The sequence below is a fragment of the Typopeltis vanoorti genome, chromosome 26 (genome assembly GCF_054136105.1).
Source record: "Typopeltis vanoorti isolate ZY-2024b chromosome 26, IOZ_Tvanoo_1.0, whole genome shotgun sequence".
Lineage (NCBI taxonomy): Eukaryota > Metazoa > Arthropoda > Arachnida > Uropygi > Thelyphonidae > Typopeltis > Typopeltis vanoorti.
Genome location: NC_143574.1, coordinates 18,278,524 through 18,301,487, shown reverse-complemented (window position 1 = coordinate 18,301,487; position 22,964 = coordinate 18,278,524). Strand labels below are relative to the sequence as shown.

Below are 22,964 nucleotides of genomic sequence, written 5' to 3'. Positions count from 1 at the left end.
GGCCATAAGATGGCAGTTTGTTCAGGTGGCCTTCATGCCAGACATGATCATAGAAATACCGAGAGCCACGAGTTTCTCAAAATCTTTCCATGGTCAAAATCCAAAGGTAAGTGAGATTAGCTATGAGGTTCTGTAGAACAAGAATGGTGGAATTCATACTAGTGATTGCTGATGATGAGGTAATGAAGCGGATTGTTGATAACCTTCTCCACCACTTTTGAAAGTACTAAGGTGAGAACAACGGGACAACAATTAGGATAGCTGACTTTTGTCTCCCTTTCTAGTTACAAGCTAGATGTTGGCTTGCTTCCGTGCTGTTGAGTAGAAGCCAGGAGAATATGAAAGTTTATATAGATGATACAGGATGACTGTCAATTCTGGAGAACAAGTCTTTTAGCAAAATCAAAGGAGTACCATCTGTACTAGGGGCCTTATTAGTATCAAGAGATTAATGAGGGTTTTTCTGATGTTCTGTTTTACATAAGTGTAATGAGGAAGACGTTATTGACTGTAATAAGCATTAAGTACATATGCTACAGAACAAAGTTTTTGGGTGTTGTTATTACAGGAAATCAGTCTTCAGAAACGGAAAATGAAAAAAAAAAAAAGATCAGAAGAATGATCATCATCAATAGAGCCAGCTAAATTTCAATCTGAAATATTTTGAACCATATTATCAGATTGAAAAGGGGGAGTGGGATTCAAGATTTAATATTCTCTGAAAATTAGGAATGTCACCCCCCCCCCCCTCTTCCTGACATGTTCTGGCAAAGTCTTGCATCTGGGTTATTTGGAAGCTAGCTGAGAAGCCTCTTAATGCATTATCATCCGTTTTAGTCCCACATACTACCTAGCTACCAGCCTGCAGTGATGCCTTACCTTCAAGTGGGAGAGGGTTAGGATACACATAATATGTTGGTATGCTCCTTAAAGCTGTCACCTACACAACATGTAAAGGGGGAAGGAAGAAACCTGAAACCCTGCTTAGTGGATGAAACATGACAACATTCACTACAAACACAGCAAATCAACTAGACTTGAAAAGTTACCAAATGAATGGTACAACTTGTCTTTAAACATTTTTTTCTGATAAGGTTTTAAATACTGGACTAAGGTTTCGGACTAAACTTAAAAACAGTTAAGCAGTTATTCAGTTAAAACTGAATACTAACTCTGCACAAACACTTATCACACATTTGAACATACAAGTGTTTGTGTGCTTGCCTGAAGAATAATCATAAGGATTTTGCTCCAGATAGTAGCAACATGTTACTAACACATGGATGAAGTAATTTTTCTTCAATCACAGGAGGTAACATTTTCATTTATTTTTTACTTTGATTGTGCAGGATAGACGAATTGCAGAGTTTTTATGTAAGACATGAGAGACATGAAATTTGCTGCAGTAGTAAAGTGCCTTACTTAAACTTTATTATGTAATAATTATAATATAACAATCACATGGATATACAAAGAAAACAATGAAGGCAGATTATCTACATTTTATTCTATGGAGCTACACATCAACAAAATTGCAAATACACATTTCAACAATGACTGAGCTGATGCTCTCAAAAAAAGAACACAAGACAGTCATGCTTTCATTGCAGAAATTTTAGGACAATTTTCAGGCATACGAACAGACAGAATGACATGAGGCAAAGTCTTAGTAGGCGGTACTCAGTAAATATTTGATTAATTAACAATCCAATTAACCATCAATGCCCTTTAATAAGAAATAGGACAGTTTTTTTTTTTTAATTATTTCAAATTTAAACATGGACCCTTAACAAGACAATGCTAAAGTTCCTGATTTAACAATTTCAACGAAAAAAAAAAAAAAATTAATGATTCCAGGATCTAACAATTTAACAGTTTTAAGTACTTTTCACGATAATACAACATTCTGTCAAAATCAACAGAGAGAGAAAAAAATCTATTAAAAAATACTTTTATATGATTTTAAGTACTACATTTTCAAAGTTTAACACATTAAAAGCAATGAAGTAAATCAAAATATTCCATTAAACACTACAAATATTTCAGAGCATAATATTAAAATAAATCAGAAGCAGCATAATGGAATAAATAGAATATAAACTGCTTGGAATGTCTTGAAAATTGTATAACGTGCATTAACTGGTCCCAAATTGTAAAGAGGATTTAGGGGAAAAAAAAAAGGCCCTCTTGATATGGTCTAAATATACTTGTTTTTATTGACGATCCCCTTCCTCTCACTTCCATTACAGTAATTTTGATGAATGGTCGCAAACATGAAATTTAGCATAAACATGTAATTATCAACATCTCATTAATTCTACTGCTGTGATTTATGAAGGTAAATCATTTTTTTTCTTTTTTTTTTTCATAAATTAGAAAGATACCTGAATTAATTCCTGATTTCTGCAGTGAAGATACCTGCTACAGATACTTGAACATTCTGCCTTCAGAAGCAGACCATTCAAACCATTCTTTACCCTTCAAACCAGTGATAACTTGGGAAACTGAGTAATGTACAATTAAACAGTTATCAACTAGTATTAAATTCATTTTGCCAATTAAGAAATAAAATCTAATTCTATATATTGTAACAATGCAAAAGTGTAAAGCCCGCCATCAAGTTTTCATAGGAAACTAAGATTCTGACAATCTTCATAGAAGTGTACTTAATGATTTTGGTCAAAATCAGGTGTTTTACTGTCATGGTATTGCTTTAATTGCATATTAATATACAACACACTTCTCAAAATCTGTACTCTCTTTATACCTGGGTGTTCTAAACTACTAAATGGAGGTGTTTACTAACATATTTAAACACTTGGGGTTAACAGTAGACTACAGGGAGTAAATTTCACTCATTAATTCTAAACTTAATAGCAACATAACGTCAAGTTTGAAATTTATGCTAATACCACAAAGCTGTAACTATTTATTCATAGTATTTGATCTAGAATTTTGTGGAAGATTGGCGATAGTAACATTTAGTAGCCGGAAAATGTTTTTATTGATTTAAATTCAAGAAATGTTGAAGTGTAATATCCAAAAATAATACAGCAATTAACATTAAAACAACTAAAATGACATTCACTTAAGTTTTAAACAGCTAGAATCATCAACTTTTTTAGCAATTAAAATATTAAAATTCTCTAATTTGAATGTACTCTGTGTCAAGTAATGTTCAATTTGCATACTGCCTTTTGTTCTTGTTACTTGAAATTTTAATACTAAGAAAACTAAATGAATGCACAAATTACAAATATAAATGAATGCCAAATATGTGTGTGTGTAAAAGCTTCTCTGTCATTCAATCCTGTAGTCAAGTATGCAACTATTTTTTTCACAAATATCTGTTCATTAGCCATATGTAATCAGCAATTAATTTCTTAGTAGTTTTATCCTATGGAAATTAGATGGTGTACCTATTTAATGAATTGTTTTAAATATCTAAATCATTAGTTTTGTGGAGCAGGTATCTTCAAATAAAATAACATAAAACAAATGTTATCTATACAAGTTTATACATGATAATATACAATTTGAAAAATAAACATGAAAATATCTTATTACATACATTGTGCATTAGTGCAACAGAATCAGTGAAATTAAAAAAAAAGACAAACCAATAAATTATCAAGCTTAACAGTCCCTGTACAATAATGTTAATAAACACTTCACAATGTTTACAAGATTGTCGACATGAGATGAGACAAGAAATCCACAAAGTTTTTGAGTAGTACTTCTAGGAAGGAAGTTGTGGATAGTAGCTAAAGCTATCACATTTGAAAACATTGGTTCTATTATAGTATACACATGATCTTCCCTTTCAACTAAGTTATGTACAATTTAATGAGAATATTTGGTCCACCAAAAATTTACATATGAACTATTAAAACTGAGAAATAGTCCAATGCTGATAAACCCCTAACTGAGATTGATAATCATTTTTTCTCCAACCCTAAAATTCCCCAATTATTTAGAATTCTAAGAAACCTGAGAGGGGCTAATTCTATTACTGAAAACTACACTAGGAACTAAATGCCATTTGAAAGAGTACAGAAAAGTATAAAATTACTATTTATAGTTATACACAAGTATACTGTTAAAAATTTCATCATTGCATTAAAAGTCTACATCATACCTTGTATCAAATGCTATTCACACCATTTCATTCTTATGTGATCATGTATAAGTTTTGCTATTATCTTAGAAAAATTACATGCCTTTCTTGAAATGTGCACATCTACTATACCTTTTAACTTGACAGTATTTTCATACAAAATTGGTTAAGTGAATTAACTGTCAAAGATAAAAAAAAAATCTTATTTAAGTGCTTTTAATTCAGAATTGTGAATAGAACTTTTGACTAATTTTCCCATTAAAACCCCCATTTTTTAAAATGAAATATAGAAATAACTTAAGTCTCTTGGAAAAGTAATACTACCTGTGATTAGCAGCAGCTAGGCACAATATATCACTTTACTTTGCACAAATGCAACTATACCAGCAAAAAAATAGCAATATGTATCGTTTTCACATTTTTAGAAATATGTCTTGAATCTTTATTCAAGCTTATGGTTGTCCATGAATAGTAAATAGTTCACAATAATATTTTATTCAATTTTAAATAGTAGAAATGTTTACAAAGTAAAACATTTATGAAATTTATGAATTACACAAATATGGAGTTCCATTCACAAAAAACAAAACAAAACAAAAAGCAATGCACCATGCATGTCTCCTTTTAGAACTGAATAATCGGGGTTTTTTAGGGTGATGACATATCTGTGATACATGCAATTTAGATTGATCATGAATGATAATCTGAATTCATTAGCAGAAAATACACTATTATCATCAGAGAGAACACCGTCCAACCACAACATTCCTTCCTGCCCAAGTACATCAAGAATGAAGTAAAAATAATTACAAAAATATAACAGGATAAAATGTTATAATTATGTAAAGGTATAGCTGATGGGGAAAAGAGTCAAAAACTAGCCCTGACCTTAACTGTTTCCTGCTGCACTTATTCAATCACAAAGCATCCAGCACTCTTCTAAAGAAGCTAAAGTACTATTTAAAGAAAAACTGTACAATAAATTTATGACTAGTTCTACATAAAACATGGTTGCTGGTTGCTCAACTTGCATAAATCTTCCAAAAATAGCTTTGGAGATAAAATGTGGTCGCTTCCTACAAAGAAAACAGAAATAATAAGAAATACGTGATTAAGTAAATGATCAATAACAGCCAGGTTCTATGTAACATTAATAACAAATGGTTCATGAAATTTTATAAAAGCAAAATTAAAAAATCACTTAGGTGTAAGTTATAATTATCTTCAACATCATTTCTATTTTTGTGACTAATTTGATCAGACCAACACATGAAATTATTATTATTATTACCAATGACCTCTGGAGAGTTAAGGACTCATCAAGTGGGGGAGGGCCACATATCACCCATAACAACTGTAAGACCTTTCCTTGAATTAATTAACATTACCTGCACTCTTGACCTCCAAGGACAAGTCATTCCAATCATGAAATTGCTTTTCTTGACTATATTCACCCTCGACTTCCATAGAGGTCTCCTCTCATTCTCTCTCCACTCTCCATAAAATGAAAAATTCCATCTACTGGTATTCTTTGTGGCTCTTTAAGAAGTTTGCAAGACTCAATCATATCACTCCTCTTTCTCCTGTTTGTTAGTGGGCACAGTCAACAAATTCTCTGTTTTCATAATCTATATTCTACAGTCTCGATATCATCTTTAACTCTCTTTTGTGCCACTCTCTAAATGTATCTGCAGCACCAAGGAGACCAGATCTGTGCACAATAGTCAAAGTGAGGTTATATCAAGGCACTGTAAAGAGGCAAAATAACTTCCTCATCCTCACGTGTCAATATTCATTTTAGCATTACAGTTATCCTGATTTTTATTTGCAATCTTTGCTATACGGCTCCCGTACTTCAACTTCTTATCTACTAAAATTCAAAGATTTTAGCCTGATCAGTTTCTTCTAACCTAATCTCACCAATATAATATGCCGTTACATATCTCATCACACTAAAGCGTATAACTTTACATTTACTAACATTCAATTGAGAGTCATCTCACATATCCACAATTCCAACCTATTCAAATCATTCTTTCTGACTGATCTGCTTATCTTTGCATCACTGGTAAACATTGGTAAACACCAATGTCATTAATGTATAGATTGAATAACAATGGAAAGGGCTAATCCTTGTGGTACAACACTGGTTACCTTAAATCTTGTAGACTCGCATCCCCACCCCTATACATTACTTTTTGATATCTGTAAGACAGCCATTCTCTTATTAATGCTAATATTTCATAATTCAATCCCATATCCATTTTATGCAGCAGACTTCCATGCAGTATCTTGTAAAAAGCCTTAGCAAAGTCTAAAATTATCATGTGTATCCATTCCAATTGTCTAAGTCAACCATAACATTTGTATAATGAGCAAGTTACTCAAACATGACCTTTCCTTAGTAAACTCATGCTGTTTGTTGCAAAGTATAGATTCTTTGTCAATCCATTTTTATATGCAAGCTCTTGCCAACTTTTCCAAAATCTTCACCACCACTTTTGACATACTGATAATATAAAAAGTCTTTGTTTAGCTAAATCTTGTCACAAATTGTAAAAATAGACTGCAAGCGGTATCAGATTTCTATACTGAAATCTTGGCACACAAGTAAGACCCTAGATAGATGTATTTTGCTATGATTATTCTTTCTATTCTTAAAAATCAATCTTAACTTCTACAATAATTAAGTAAACCAAGCCTTCATCCTTCTATAAAAAAAAAAAAAAATTAATAATTCAAAGATATATAAATAAAAAAGCATATTATTATTATTACTATGAGTGACTCCAAGGAGTCCTTAGACTCATCGAGGGAGGCCCGAAACATCATGTCCACACAACTATTCGACATTCCCACAGTATCTATCACACCCTGTCTTGAACTCATTCACTGTCATAGCACCCACAACAGACTCTGGTAGCTTATTCCGCTCATTTACCACTCTAAAAGTAAAGAACCCAGCTCTAACACGCTTACTAACCACACTCTCGCCCAGCTTCCATAGATGTCCCCTAGTCCTCCCACCACCACCAGTCCTGATCTCAAAAATATCCTCTGAATTAATCCTATACAAACCCTTCAGCAATTTGAATGTCTCAAACATATCTCCTCTCTTCTGCCTATCAACCAATTTCTGCAACCCCACAAATCTTCAACCTGTTCTCATAAGGTTCATTCCATAGACCTGTTATCATCTTGGTCACTCGCCTCTGGATCCTCTCAACCTCCTCCTCCCCATCAAGAAGAAACCTAGGTGACCAAATCTGGGCACAGTAGTCAAGATGAGGTCTTATCAAGGCTCAGTACAGAGGAACAATAATTTGCTTGTCTCTACTCGTCCAAGTATTCTTCAGCAATCATGTGATTTGATGAGCTGATTTAGCCACTTTTGCAATGTGCCCCCTAAACTTCATCTCCCTATCCACCAACACTCCCAAATCCCTGGCCTCATCAATCTCCTGGAGTACAGTTCCACCAATGTGGTATACTGCTGCTAATCTTTTCACCCCAAAATGCATAACCTTACATTTTGTCACATTAAATTGACATCCATTCTCCTTAGCCCAGAACTCCAATCTATCCAAATCATCCTGCAAGATTTTGACATCTTCTGCATTCACTATTGCCCTACCCAACTTTGCATCATCAGCAAACAAACGAACTGTTCCTCTTAGATCCTCCCCTTTTTCGTTAACAAACAAATTAAACAGGAGTGGTCCAGGAACAGAACCCTGCGACACACCACTAGTCACAGGCCGTCTTTCGGACTCCACTCCTGAATAAACTACTCTCTGATATCTCTCCATCAACCACCCACCCATCCATCTCACCAACCCTTTATCCATTCCCATATGTTGCAGTTTACGGATTAGAATCCATGTGGTATCCTGTCAAGGGCCTTAGCCAGGTCCAGCAGTATCACTGTAAACCCATTACCTTTATCAAGTTCAGCTGTCACTATGTTATAAAACTTGAGCAAGTTACTGAGGCATTTTCTACCCTTCACAAAGCCATGCTCTCCCCCATACAGTATCTCATTTTCATCAATCCATTCCTGTATTTTTCCCTTGAATACTTTCTCCAAGACCTTGACAACGACTCCTGATATGCTGATCGGTCAGTAATTTGCACAGTAGTCTTGGATCCTCCTTTATGCAGTGGAACTATTTTCCCCTCTTTCCACACCTTTGGGACTAAACCAGATCCGAGACTCAGATTAAACAACATGGTCAAGGGCACCACCTGGATGATACACTCTTGCAAAGTGCTCACTCCCCTCGTCATGCATTATCTTTCCTGAAAATGCTGTACTGCTAATCCTCAATGCCAGTTAGCATATATCTATCTCTGAGAGGCAGATCTCACTAATGCCAATAATCTGAGGACACAAGCTATGAAACTCAATTCCTTTGTTCCCGATACTTCTGGCATTTTTGTACAGACTAGTGGCGGCTCGTCGCTTGAAGTCGTAGGGGTGCTGCAACTTTTGAAATATACATACACACTGTAAGTACAGTGTATACGTGTTTGGATAAAATATTGTTTATTATCCATAAAATTATACAGTTTGGTATAATTCAAAATTACTATAACAAATGTTATGTCTTTAATTGTAATGTCCAAATATTTAAAAGAGACAGAGTAAACACAATAAGCACTACGAATACTCTACTACTGGTGCAAACTGCAAATAAACAACAGTGAAACTGCGCAACGGACAGTGCCGCATTATGCTAATAGCTCGCATCTCACTATGACATGCATATGCTTGCATACATAGCAATATGACACTGTGGCAAACAGTGCTGCTAGCATCCTTTGCCCTCTTAAGCGCTACAAGTGATACAAAGGGCCTCCCTCGATGAGTCTGTGGACTCCTAGGAGTTGTCCGGAATAATAATAATAAGATGGATTTTTATTATTTTTTATACAAAATAAGAGAATTGTATAGGATTGATGATGATAAAATTAAATATTACAAGCAAATATAAATAAATTAATATATTTATAGAGAGAAAAATTGGGGATGCTGCAGTTCCGCAGTGCCCATGCACGAGCCACCCCTGGTACAGACCATAAGTTACCTCCATGCTATTTTTGTATGCTCACCTCTATAGTCTGCATAGCCCAGTTGAACAACTTTCGGATCTCTATTCATATCTAATGCTTCACTTATACATCCTGGCACATACTGAATAATCTAAACTGGGCAAGCATCATGATCAAAGCATCATGCCTTCCATCATGATCTAGTTTTCTCAACTCTCTGCATGTCTCATGTCAATAATAATTTCTCCAGACTCCTGACACCAAACATATTCAAGTAAAAGCCATCCCCTTATATAAACCCACTCTTCCTTCAAACGTACTCCATATATCCAAAATCTGATATCTATTCCATCTACATAGCTTGTACATTGAATTGTTTGCCATGATAAATATTCTTAATTCACTACTAACTTATCTTGGTAACAGGCCAATACTTTTCATTTTCTCACTCTTCACTCTTGCTTCTTCCAGCAATCCTTCCATATCCTCTCTCATACTATATCTGTTGTGAGTTAAATCATTTGTACATATGAGAACTACCATCTCTTTTACCTTTCTATTTTTTTTTAACTGCATTCATTAATCTTTTGATTTTATCACATGGAAAACTTAAAGCAGTAATATGGTCATCAATGGGAGATACTTCTTTTTTATATTCTACCTTATTTGCATCCTCTTTTTATATTTATTTAATGTACCTGTTATCAGCTGTATATGCCCCTGAAGAAGGTAGGAAACAGGATTCCAAACAATTTTATGAGGAACTATAAAAACAGTTAAATAAATGTAATAAAAATGACTATACATTAATAGCAGATCTTAATACTGCAGCTGGAAATAATCCAATCCCAAATGAATGTCTTGGAAAAATAAGGAGAAATTTGCATGAATAACAATGGTTAAGAACTATTAGACTTCTGTACCTTCAATAATTTTTAAATAACCAATACTTTTTTTTGGATAACCTAAAAGAAGTCCAAATCAGTGAAGATATAGAAGAATGGAAAATTTTAACATCCAACATGTTTTGCTAACCATTCCTCACCCATTTTATTTAAGTGGCCATCCAATGTAATTAGTTCTGCTGATACATTCTTGAATGCTAACAATGTCAAGTTCCTTTCTAATATTTTCATTTTTTAATATGATTCTGCCAATGATGCAATCAGTTCACTTCCCAAATTTTCCTCAGAACCTCATATCTGTGGTCTCTAGTCTTCAAACAAGTGCATTATTTCTAATCCAACTCTCAGATTGATAACTTAAAACTGGTTTGAACACTGTCTTGTATACTGCTAATTTGGTTGGTATTTTGGCTAATTTCTCTCTTATTCCATATAAATTTATTCAACTGGCTACTGACCATACCAGCCTTGCTTATTCTGTTGTCTATTTCCAGATTTAACCTGCCATCTTCACTAAAAACTGTGCTAAATAGCTGAAATATTTTACTTGTTCTAGGATCGCCATTCAGAATGCAACTGTAGTTTTCTATGCTCCTGCCTATTTTCATAGTTTTGGTCTTTTTATTGCTGATTTTCAAGCCAAAAGATTTAGAACAATTATTCAATTCAGTTAGAGAATTCTGGAGAATTGCATTAGATGTGTTTAAGATTACATCATCTGCATAAAACAAAGAGCTAAGTTTGTCTCCGATTTTAATATCAGGTCCTAATGACACTTTCTTTCATAATGTGATCCATATAGATGATGATGAATAAAAGTGGAGATAATGTGCATCCTTGTCTTACCCCAGATTTTATATCTAACCATCTTCCTCTATTTCCTTTAATTCTAGCTGCTGGCTGACAATGTAAATATAGACTGTGTATTCCTATGTATGATGTTCCATTCACCCCATATAATTGCAGTATTTCGAAAAGCTTTTTTCTGGGCATTTTGTTGTATGCCTTTTCCCGATCTGCAAAAGTTAAGTACAGATTCTTACCATATTCCTAAGATTTCTCAACTATTTATCGTAAAGTAAAAATCTGATCATGACAACTTCAATTTGGCTTCAACACTTGTTCTTCTCCAAGTTTCTCTTTCACAATATTTTCTCAACCTCTTTTCAAGTATGGTTGCATAAATCTTATCTGGAACACTTAGTACAGAAATTCCTCTAACATTAATAATTCTCACATTCAGCTTTATTCCCCCCCCCTTTTTTTTTCACACACACACACACACACACACACACACACATGGGTACTATGAGAGCTCTACTCTAATTATCAGGAATTTGACCTTCTGACCAGGCTCTCTGAATTATGCAGTGTAGCCACTGCAAAACTTTTATACCTCCATACTTAAAACATTTCTGGTTGAATATCATCTACTTCAGTTGCCTTCCAATATTTAAAGTTTTTAATTTTGCTTTTTCTATCTTAAATATCGATATGTACTCCTCTTTGTATTCCTCTTGAAAATTTCCTAGTATGGTTCTGTCACTGTTTGGTTTGTTTAACAGTCTTTCAAAGTAATTACTCCAGACATCTAGGATGGTTCTAAAAACATTCAGAACATTCATTTTCGCCACATGAAAATTCGCAGTAAACAGTTCATAATACACTTTATCAATGGATGATAAAGTGTATTATAAAATTAAAAAGGCAAATCTTTATTAAGACGAATGTCAGTGATACATAACATAATGAAATCAATTAAAATTGTGCAAATTAAAAGAGATGCTGCGTATATAATTAACTTTTTGTTGCAGATTATCAATTCAATAAATCCATCACTAGAATCGTTCATTGGAAGAAATGCTAATGCTGTGAAGGATTTAATTTTCATGTCGAATTCAGCGTCTGTTTGATAGCGTAACTTCAAACCAATGGCAACAATTTTGCGATAAAGATTTTGTGCCATATGAAATAAACAACCTGTTATAGTTGTTAATGTAAATATGTTAAAAAAACATTGATAGTTGCTTTCTCGAAGTCAACCATTAATGTTTCGGGATCTAATGATGAACTTAAGCCCTTTAAGTCACTGAATAATCTGCTGTAAGTTAATTATGATTTGCCAGGAAGCAAAGCAAAAAGCTGCCATAGAATCCTTAGAGGTCTCATGCCAGTCCCAAGCCTGAATAAAGGAGGAGGATCAGTCAGATGAGTGTCGATGCTCTGACCGCAAAGAAAAAAAATGACTTATCTGACACCTATACGATCAACAGCAACATGCCGGCTCGGACATTGGCCTGGATCAACAAGGTCTGCAATACCAATTGAGCTATCGGGGTTGGATCGAAAAGTGGGATATCGAAAGGAAACAAACTGAAACTAACAGAACTATTATCAGTAAGAACATGGAATGTGCAGACACTTTGGATGTCAGGAAAACTGATTATTTCAGGAGAAAATGAAGAGATATTGGTGTGATATACTAGGACTGGCGGAGATGCGATGGACATCATCAGGAGAGATAAATTATGCAAAGTCATATGATTAGGGCATGACACCAAGCTCAATGCAGGAGTTGGCTTCCTTCTAAACAAAAGAGCTAGAGAGGCACTGTTAGGCTACAAACCAGTTAATGAGCAAATCATAACAGCAAGATTTCAAGCAAAACCATTGAATATATCAATAGTCAAGATATATGCACCCACATCTGACAGCACAGATAAGGATACTGACTTATTTTACAAAGATCTGACAGACAATAGAAACAATACCAAAGTCGGAATAGATAATGATGGTTGGGAAAGAGTCATGGGAAAATATAGTTTCAGAGAAAGAAATGGAGGGTGAAAAAATGTTAGAATTTGCTGTGGACCATGAGATGATGATCTGTAACACAAGATTCCGGCAAAAGAAGTGTAGAAAACGGATGTGGGGATCAAATGATGGGAAAAAACCAAGACCATGATTGATATATGATTATGATTAAAAAGTTTGACACAGTACAGCAGTGTCAAACTTTTCAAGGAGTAGATATAGATCCAGATCATAGTTTAGAGATTGCAAATCAAGTTGAAATTAAAAAGAAAATATAAACTCCATCATGGGTGTCCACAGAGGTGGAAAACGGGGCACTTTCCCCCCTCCCCAGATCTACTTGTGGAAAAAAAACCCCCAAAAAATTAAATAAAAATTTATTGATGTAATTATTTGTCTCCAAGCTCGTCCCCCCCCCCCCCAAGAAAATTTTCTGCAGATGCCCATCAATTATATCACCAGAAAGGAACAGATACAGCAAGAATAAGTGAAGCAGAAATAGGAAGAAGATACAGAACAATGTTGGATGACAAACTTAAAAGTTTGGACAAAGAAAAAATTCGAATCTAAGAGTGAAAGGAGTAATGAAGGCGATAGAAGATGCAGATGAAGAAATAGTACCAGAGGAAGAGAAGATCAAGAAGAAATGGATTAGACAATAAACACTGAAGTTAGTACAGGAGAATGTTGAAGATAAGAAGGGGTACATCAGAACAAATAGAGAAGCAATATAGAAGAAAGCATAATGAGTGATAAAAGCAGTCAGAATGGATAAGATGAAAGTTAGAAGCCCAATGCAATAATATAGAACAGTACTACGGAGAGTATAAAACTAGGGAGGTGTACAAAATGATTAGAACCATTAGTAGAAGGTGGCAACCAAAACATACCACAGTTAAAATGAAAAAGGCAAAGTATTGATGAATAAATATAACATTGTACAGCGATAGACAAGATACTATAGTGAGTTACATGAAAGGAAACTAGAATTAGATAGCATTGGGAAACTGACTGAAGAATTGAAGCAGATATCACCACCAGGTAATGAGTATGATATGGAATTGCTCGATTGGTATCACGGACCTTGTTGATCCCAGTGACATCCGAGCTGGCATGCTGTAGCTGTTGATCGCATAGGCATCAGATAACAATCGTGATTTTTCTTTGTGGTCAGAGCATTGACACTCATCTGACCGATCCTCCTCCTTTATTCAGGCTTGGGACTGGCATGAGACCCCTAAGGATTCTATGGCAGCTTTTTGCTTTGCTTCATGGCAAATCAGAATTAACTTACAGCAGATTATTCAGTGACTTAACCAGGGTTGCCAGATGAACACAACAGCTTATGGCAAAAATGTAAAGAAAATATGGCCAAAAATGGCCACTTTGGGAAAGTATTAGACCAAAAATATGGCCAAAGATATAAAATGATTGAATTGTGTGAATTAACATACCAACAATTAAGTGTGCATAAATTATGCCTATATATTCGATTACATATCATCAAAAATACTTTTAATTAAACTGAAAATACTTACAGTGAAACTCAGCTGTTAATTTGACAGCACTTCCTCAAGATATTGAATACCGTGTTCTTTTTCTGCAGTCGAGTCGTAAAGGGTTTTGCTGTTGTGCATTTGTAGCATTTCGGGAGTACATTTAAAGTTTTGGCAGCACATATTGTTATCACTTAAGAATGAACAGATTCTTACAATGGAATCCAGCAGTTTAATTTGCATCCTGTTTCTGGATTTAGTTTTGATAGATGTTACATAAGAAAATATCCGTTCAACTATTGTGTTACTTGCTGGCTCGATAAGTCATGTTAGGGTATAATTCGACAGTTCTTTAAAATTATTGTGTTTGGATACTGCTTTGGCAAGCAGTATCCAAACACAATAATTCGTTAGAGATTCTATCTTATTTGAAGTTTTCTTCTTCATTCCACACAACAAGGCTAATTTTTCTGTATTGGTCTTCGACTACATCAACATCATTTATTAGGTGGAAAAATGGCAGATCAGAAAATTTTCCCTTTTCTGTTTGGCTTAGAATAACAGTAGGATTTAAAAGTGACAGACCTTTAAATATATCAGCTGACTCAGGGAGCCGCTTGTTCACTTGAACAAGCGGCTCCCTGAGTCAGCTGATATACTTAGGTGCCAAACCTTCTTTAAGCATGGTTTGGCACCTAAATTTCACAGACTTTATTTTATTATTTTCTTGTTCCATATTAGGAGAAGTGCTAAATCTGATCAAGTACGTCCTAATTTCTTGATCAAATTTAATTCCAAAGTCAACATTTTCTACTATTTTGCATGTTCCATCTTCGATGTACAGCTTTTGATAAAGACTATCTCTGTGTGTGTGTGTGCAGTTCTTTGGCAAGATCGTAAGGATCAGCATAAGTTTGCTGGAACAAAACATTAAGCCTTTCGAACTCTTTAACAATGGAAGTAGCAAATACAAAATAAAAATAATTCATCCTATCTTGTAACATCTCATCATGCCTTATACTTTGTATCCTGACCTCCAGATTGTTAACAGCAGGTGTAGTAGGCAATTAATTCTTCCCAATTTAGCAGTATATTATTGAAGACTTTACCTCTCACTAACCACCTTGTCTTAGACAATTTCATAAATGGAAGGGGTGCATCTCGTTCCTGGTCATCTTCAACTGCTGAATTCATCACTTTAAAAAGAGCATTAAAATCTTCTATTCTCATATTGCTATTTGAAAACCATGAAGGAATTTCAGTCAAAATGAATCCAACATTGGATGGCAGCTTTGAAAATGCATGCTGTATACAAATTGCAGAGAGTGGCAAATGCACTTCATTTGAATACAGTTCAGATTTTCATTTCTAATCCTAGTCCACAGGGAATTGTTACTTCCAAACATAGTAGAAGCACCATCACTAGCAAACCCAATACAGTTCTTAAGAGTTTGATTATATGAAGCTAACACTTCTGAAATTTTATTAAATAAAACCTCTGCTTTTGTCTCTACAACAAATATAAGACCCAAGAAAGCTGAGTGAATTTTCTTTGTTTAATTGCAAAAAAAATCTAAGAACTATGCACAAATGCTTTTGTATTGCAATATCTGTAGATTCATCTACTAGTAATACATACTTTTTACTTTCTAAATCATGCTTCAGTTGCTCTTTCAATGAAGCAGCAATTACATTTTCTATAATTGCAATACATTTGGTTCTGCAGTTTAATGCCACCAAGAACACTATTTTGGAAATGTTTCTTAACTACTTCACCTATATGATCTACAGCATGAATTGAAGAATGACATGCTATTGCAAGGCTAAGTTCTATTTCTGCTTGTTTTTCCTAGTCATGGACGATTTGATAACTTTATCTAGAGTTGTTTGCGATGTACTGGGAGATTTATATTGATGTTTCTTTGATTTTTCGTGAACAGATATGTTATAAAGTTTTGGCAGCATGTTAGTTTTGCAATACATGCAATATGCATGTTGTCCATCATCAGACAATTTCAGCCACAAATATTTTACTTCCTACTCTTTTTAATATTTTCTTACACCTCTATTATCACTTTTGAACTTAGGCATTTTAAAGGGCTTGAAAAAAACAAAATATCTCAATTCAGAAAATTAAGAAACAAAAACAAATTATAGATAATAGTACTACAAAATTTGTAGTACAAATACTAATCTGGCACAGTAAACACCAATCTGGTAAAGGGAAAATAACAAAAATATAAGCAAGATAAAGATCGCGTTTATAAACGATATTAAAAAATTATTCATTAATTATACTAAAATCACTTAATTACCATTCTTACGAAATTGAACATATTACTTGCATATTGTCACAATGCGGGTAAAGTTTATGCAAAATATTCCAGTATGAAAGCTTATGAGATAGAACTATCACCATGTATACTCGTATAAAACATGTACGCAATAGCCATACCAGCTTGGGTCCATGTCTGTTTCGATTGTCTCTAGTTAGTTACGGTGTAGACTTTGTGCCAAGCTGGTATGGCTGTTGCGTACATGCTTTATACGAGTACAAAACGAAGCTGCATCATGTTTGGTGGTATTTATCAACAGAACTGGATCAAGTTTATAGCAACAATAGCGAGCAGGAGTTTTGTGTACTTGTTTTATACAAGTACAGAATGAAGCTCAAGCATGCTTGGTGTTATTGAGGGAGTCATAGTAACAAACTATAAGCCAGCAACCAAAGGCTCATTATGACTTCATCGAACAAACATTTTCAGTAACAATCAATTTGCATCAAGCGCGTCACCGCCAACCAAACGGCACGTAAAGGGGTACCAACAGCTAGCGTTACAATGCGACAACAATATTAAACTAAGTAAATAATGCATATGATTTGAAATCTTTGTAAAAATGGCCAAATTAGTGACGATATTTGCATAAATGGCCAAATTGATATTTTCATGGTCCCAGAGGTCAAAAAAGTGCCAAAATTTTGAAATTTGGCCATGAAACGGCCAATCTGGCAATCCTGGCCTTAACCTCCCTACCAGCCAATGCGGATGAAATAGTGACACCAAATTGCACTTCTTATCCATGTTATTCAATGAATTTTAGAGCTTCGTATCCAGATTTATCTGGACATCTATAGACGTCGTGGCCGGTTGGGGGGTTAAAGGGCTTATGTTCATCACTAGATCCTGAAACATTAATGGTTGATTTCGAGAAACCAACTATCAATGTTTTTCTAACATATTTACATCAACAACTATAACGGGTTGTTTACTTCATATGGCACAAAATCTTTATTGCAAAATTGCTGCCATTGGTTTGAAGTTAAGTTACCAAACAGATGTTGAATTCAACACGAAAATTAAATCCTTCGCAGCATTAACATTTCTTCCAATGAGCAATGTTACTGATGGATTTGTTGAATTGATGATCTGCAGCAAAAAGTTAATTATTTATGCAGCATCTCTTTTAATTTGCACAATTTTTAATGATTTTATAATGCCTTTATCATCCATTGATTATTTACCAAAATTAATGCAAAATATCTTATGGCGAATTTTCCAGCCACGATCTAGGATATCCTTATATTCAGTTTTCATGCCACCTTTATCATGTTCGATTCCTTTTACAGTACTCTTTCCTCTATTTCTAAGCTTCTTTAAATAGCCTACAGAACATTTTGTCACCTTCCTGATATTTATTTTCCATGCTCTTACTATAAAGTCTTCATGTTAGCTACTTTTACACATATTTTTACACATATCAAAATTGTTTGCTAGAACTTTTGGTATGCTTTCTTCTTTTCCAGGACTGCTTCTTTAACTTCTTGTGTCCACCATGGTGTTCTTAGTTTTCTATCCTTGCAGACAATTTCACCACATACCTCCCTAGCTAAATCAATCAGTGTCTTCTTCAGAGTTTGCCAATGAGACTCCAAGGTCTGGTTCTTGTTTTCAATATGTTTCATTTTTTCCTTAATAATGTTTGTATAGTCAAGTCTACAAAGCTGCTCAACTTTAATTCTTTTTAAAACTTTCTTACATGCTGTTCTTTTCAATATGATATCCATTTTTATCCTGCTTAGTACTAAGTAATGGTCACTTCCAATTTTAAATCCTCTGTACACTCTTGTATCCTGAACAAGGATGATGATATCACTATCAACAATGACGTAGTCAATGAGGCTTTTCTTATTTCTTGTGTCTTCTCTTCATGTTAACTTGTGCTCATCTTGATGTTGAAACATGGTGTTAGTAGTAACTAGTCCATGTACTGAGAAGTACAGTACAGTAAAAGCTTTGCCCTTTTCTCCAAAATTTCCCAAAATGTTCCTACATGCCCAGTGGGATTCATTTTGTACTCTGCTCAGGTCTCCAACAGGATCACTTTTTCATCATCATCATCAAATTCCTGACAAGTAACTTCAAGGGGTGTACAGGACATGATAGTATTACATGAAAAATTTACGTCATTACTAACTTCCTATCTACAATTTTCCTCCAAATCAATCTGTTACCTGTCAAGACTCCAAGATTATCAGATATTATATTTTTATCTTTTAAGGCACTTTTTACTATATCAATCCTTGGTTGTCCTCTAGGTCTTTTTCCTGCCAACCCAGCAAAGAACACTTGTTTTGCTAATCTTTCCTCTCCCATTCTGTTTAAGTAACCATACCACCTGAGATTACTCTGCTAACATGTTCCTGGATGCTAACAATGTAAAGTTCTTTCCCAATATTCTCATTTTTAATATGATAATGGCATCTGTTCATGTCCCTAAACTTTCTCAGGACTCTCATATCTGTGGTCAAGTCAAGTCTTTGGTCAAGTGTTTTACTTCTAACCCAGATCTCAGATCCATAAGTTAAAATTGGTTTGAACACTGTCTTATACAGTGTTTAGTTTAGTGTTTTGACCAATTTCTCTCTTATTCCATATAAATTTATTCAGTTGACTTCCTACCATATAAGCTTTGTTCCATCTTCTCTGGTCAAAAGGCATAACTTTAAACAACATTAGAGACATCATCCTATTGAAACATCAAAACAACATTAGAAACATCTTATTGAAATCCTCCTGTAACAACATCAAATCAGAATGTCCCAACATTGTTCTTCCTAATTTAGCATCAGCAAACACTGAATATCTTTTCTCACACATTGTATTACTGATATATAAATTAAGCAGCAGTAGTCCCAGAACAGAACCCTGTGGTACCCACTCATTATCTTCCTTTTGTGTGACATTGCACTAATACACAACTTGCTAGCTCCTATCAGTTAACCATCCCTCTAACCAAGTTATCAATTGACTATCCATCTCCATCCTACTCAATTTCAACAGCAGTTTATCATGTGATACTCCATCAAATGCTTTAGCAAAATCCAGATAAAACACTTTATAAGCATCTCCTCTGTCCAATACACTAGTCACCTTATTATAAAATGTAACCAAGTTACTGAAGCAAGACCTTCATTAACAAACCCATGCAATTCTCTTGAAAGATTTCCATTCTAATTAATCCAGATTTGGATTAATTAGAATGGAAAGTTCCTATTACCATACTCCTACTGAACCTAGTCATGGGCATTGTCAGCTCTTTGGCATATTACTATAATTTCCCATTTAGTCCCACAGCCTTATTATAACATCAAGGTTAATTAATATTCAAAACAATTCCCATTCTTGAACTGTCAGTGTTCTGTCTTCCTCCTTCCTATTGTTATTCAACATTCATCCTAATCTTCTAAATAAAGTACACTAATGCAATACTCATTAAATATTTCCACTATATTTTCAGCAGATGTTCCATCTCCAACAACTAAAGTCAGCCTTCCATATTCACCCTTTCTTCTACTGGCAACATAAATGTAGATTTCTCTAGAGTTTTGCTTTTGTTTAGCAATTAATTAGCATTGGCTGTTTCAACCAATCTCTTTTCACATGCCAATTTCTCCTTCCTCACTACACTCATTACCTTCCTAGTCTGTGCCTTATACTCATTCTGCTCAGGGGTAGCCTGTTCTTTATATCTTCTCCATAACATCCTCTTTCTCAGAAGGTCCTGTATAATTCCATGATTCATTAATTTCATCCCTACTTTATTTATCCTCCTAACCTTAAAAATACAATCTGACAATGGCATAAGTAATTAATTTCAGACCAAGTTCCAGGCACTGCAGATTTCTCTTCATTTCAACTGATTAAGCCACTACACATCAGCAATCTGTTTCCTTAATTTATCACAGTCCCTTGCTCTCTAATTCCATGTCTTTTGTTCCATGAAGCCTATACCAGCCTAGCCATTTTCTGCATCAAAAAACCACTTGATCACTCTTCCAAATTGGTGGCATTGTGGTGAAATCTTCTATTGTAATTGTATGAGACCTGGTTACGTGATATATCATGTAACCAAGTTTGATCAATTATTCCTCAACTAGTTTACCAAATGCTGATTAAGTATGAGATTGGATTTAGTTTATAAGTGGCTACTTGGCTAACATTTTAATCAGTGGAAATTTAAATGATTATTTAGAACCACCATGTGGAGTTGTGAGATTCCTTGTGGGAAGTCAGTTTTGACTTCACAGTCTAACATACTTCTTAAAATCATTATTCTATCTGCACTATTGTCATTCTTTCAGGCATAGCATTCCATGCACCTATCACTCTAAAAAACCTGCTCCTCACCACTTTCTTGTAAAACTTTCAGAGATGCTTTCCACTGTACTCTCTCTAAGGTTTCTTCATTTGGTTCAAATCCCAGTATCCAGATAAAAGTATAGTAGTCCTGATCAAGTTGTTATACAACTGAATCCACATCTTTGTTTCTGATGGTCATCACCTTCTTGGTAATCTTCACAGCAATTGCATGGGTTGTTTTCACCAGCTCTGCGATATCCATCATTTCCCACAAGATCTATAGATCAGAATATACAGCCTTCTCCTCCTCCCTGTGGATCTAAAATCAAACCTTGTGCTCAGCCATATTAAGTTTTCATCCCCCATTCATTCACCCACCTTTCCAGCTTATTCAAACCCTCCTGAAAATAACTTTGGCACTATTATTAATAATATTCCTAACCTTCAATATCATCTGCAAGTAACTGAATATCTCTCTGTAACCTGGTTAAAGCATCACTTAACTGATTAACATAAAGACTGAACAGTAATAGTTTTAGTACCGAGTCCCATGGGATCCCACTGGTAACCTCTCCTTTCCTTAACTACCTTACCGGTCATTAAAGATCAAATATGCATCCTCAAAAGCTTCGTATCCATCATAGATTTCAATATTAATGGTATTACAATTTTAATATGCACTTTGCATCCATGGTAATGTGGACGTATATATACGTCCTGGCTGGTAGAGTGGTTAATGCTGTTACCCTAAACACAATTCTCTGATGTTAATCAGAAAATCAAATACCAATTCAATCCACTAGCCTAATATCTAAATAAATGTTGCAAATTAAATACGAACCTATTACATGACAACTTGTGAAATACTTTTGTAAAAAAAAAAAAAATTACAGTACACACACTTCCCTCATCAACCACTCTTTTCTTTCATAAAAGACAACCAGATTATTACAGAAACAAGAGTAATCTTTTAACAAATTTGGGCCGATCTTTGTAATATAAGCTCTTACTGATTTTTCCAAGATCTTATCCCATATTTTGATTTGGACATTGATGGATAGCCATTTAAAAACTGTTTCAAATAGTTTACTATTTGTTGGTCAAAATATCTGCCGCTGAGTGAGCCGCTAATGCAATCAAAACAGCTTATTTAAAAGAAATGGAAATCAATGATTTTAATAATGGCTAACTACGTTTCTGGAAAAATTGATGTTGACTTGCCTGAAATCTCACAGCTGATTTCAGGCAAGTCAACATCAATCAATTCATGCGATTCAGTGACTGTCACAGGAAGATCTTTGGATTTATTACCAAAAAAACAGTTGTTAAAATTGAAATCACTAGAGAAACTTATGATGAAACTATATATAAAATTTTGCAGATCAGAGATAATATGAAGAGAATAAATGGGATCAAAGGCTAAGCATTGATAAACATGCTAGAATTATTTGAAAAGAGATACAATTGACCCTTGAACAACACAGGCAGCTAACCCCCCCCCCCTGTGTTGTTCAAGAAAAAAGACCAATAGGAAGACAGGATGCAGGTGGATTGATGCAGTTACAAGTCTCATAGAAGACTGAAATATAAGAAATGACAATATTGGTGACCTAACAGGTACCAGACTAATTTGGAGAATTGTTAATAGGAAGTTAGTAATAATACAAATTCTGATAAATTTGATAACAATGATAAATGCTATTTATAATTTTATAGAGCATAAAAACAAAAGTAGGATTCGTTATTTATATTTGTATCTGTTACATTAAAGATTGATTTTGAATTTTTTTTGTAAATGCTATTCTATAAAAATTTGGCCTTGACTACAGGCTAAAGAGAAAGCATAATCATGTTTTGATGTTTCTTTTCCAGTTCTTCTTTCCCCCAAATCACGAGAATAACATGAATGTGTGTGTGTGGCATGCAAGATGTTTTTAAC

At 34.3% G+C, this 22,964-nt stretch overlaps 1 protein-coding gene across 1 annotated transcript in view; it reads right to left on the bottom strand.

Moving 5' to 3' along the window:
• Positions 1-1,409: 1,409 nt before the first annotated feature.
• The window catches only part of LOC150092375 (protein ROP-like), a 255,485-nt gene continuing 233,930 nt past the window's right edge, over positions 1,410-22,964 (bottom strand). Inside the window, exon 15 of the mRNA XM_090414916.1 lies at positions 1,410-5,193. Within this exon, the coding sequence (XP_090271042.1) occupies positions 5,114-5,193 (80 nt within the window). The 3' untranslated portion in view covers positions 1,410-5,113. The remainder of the gene's footprint in view (positions 5,194-22,964) is intronic.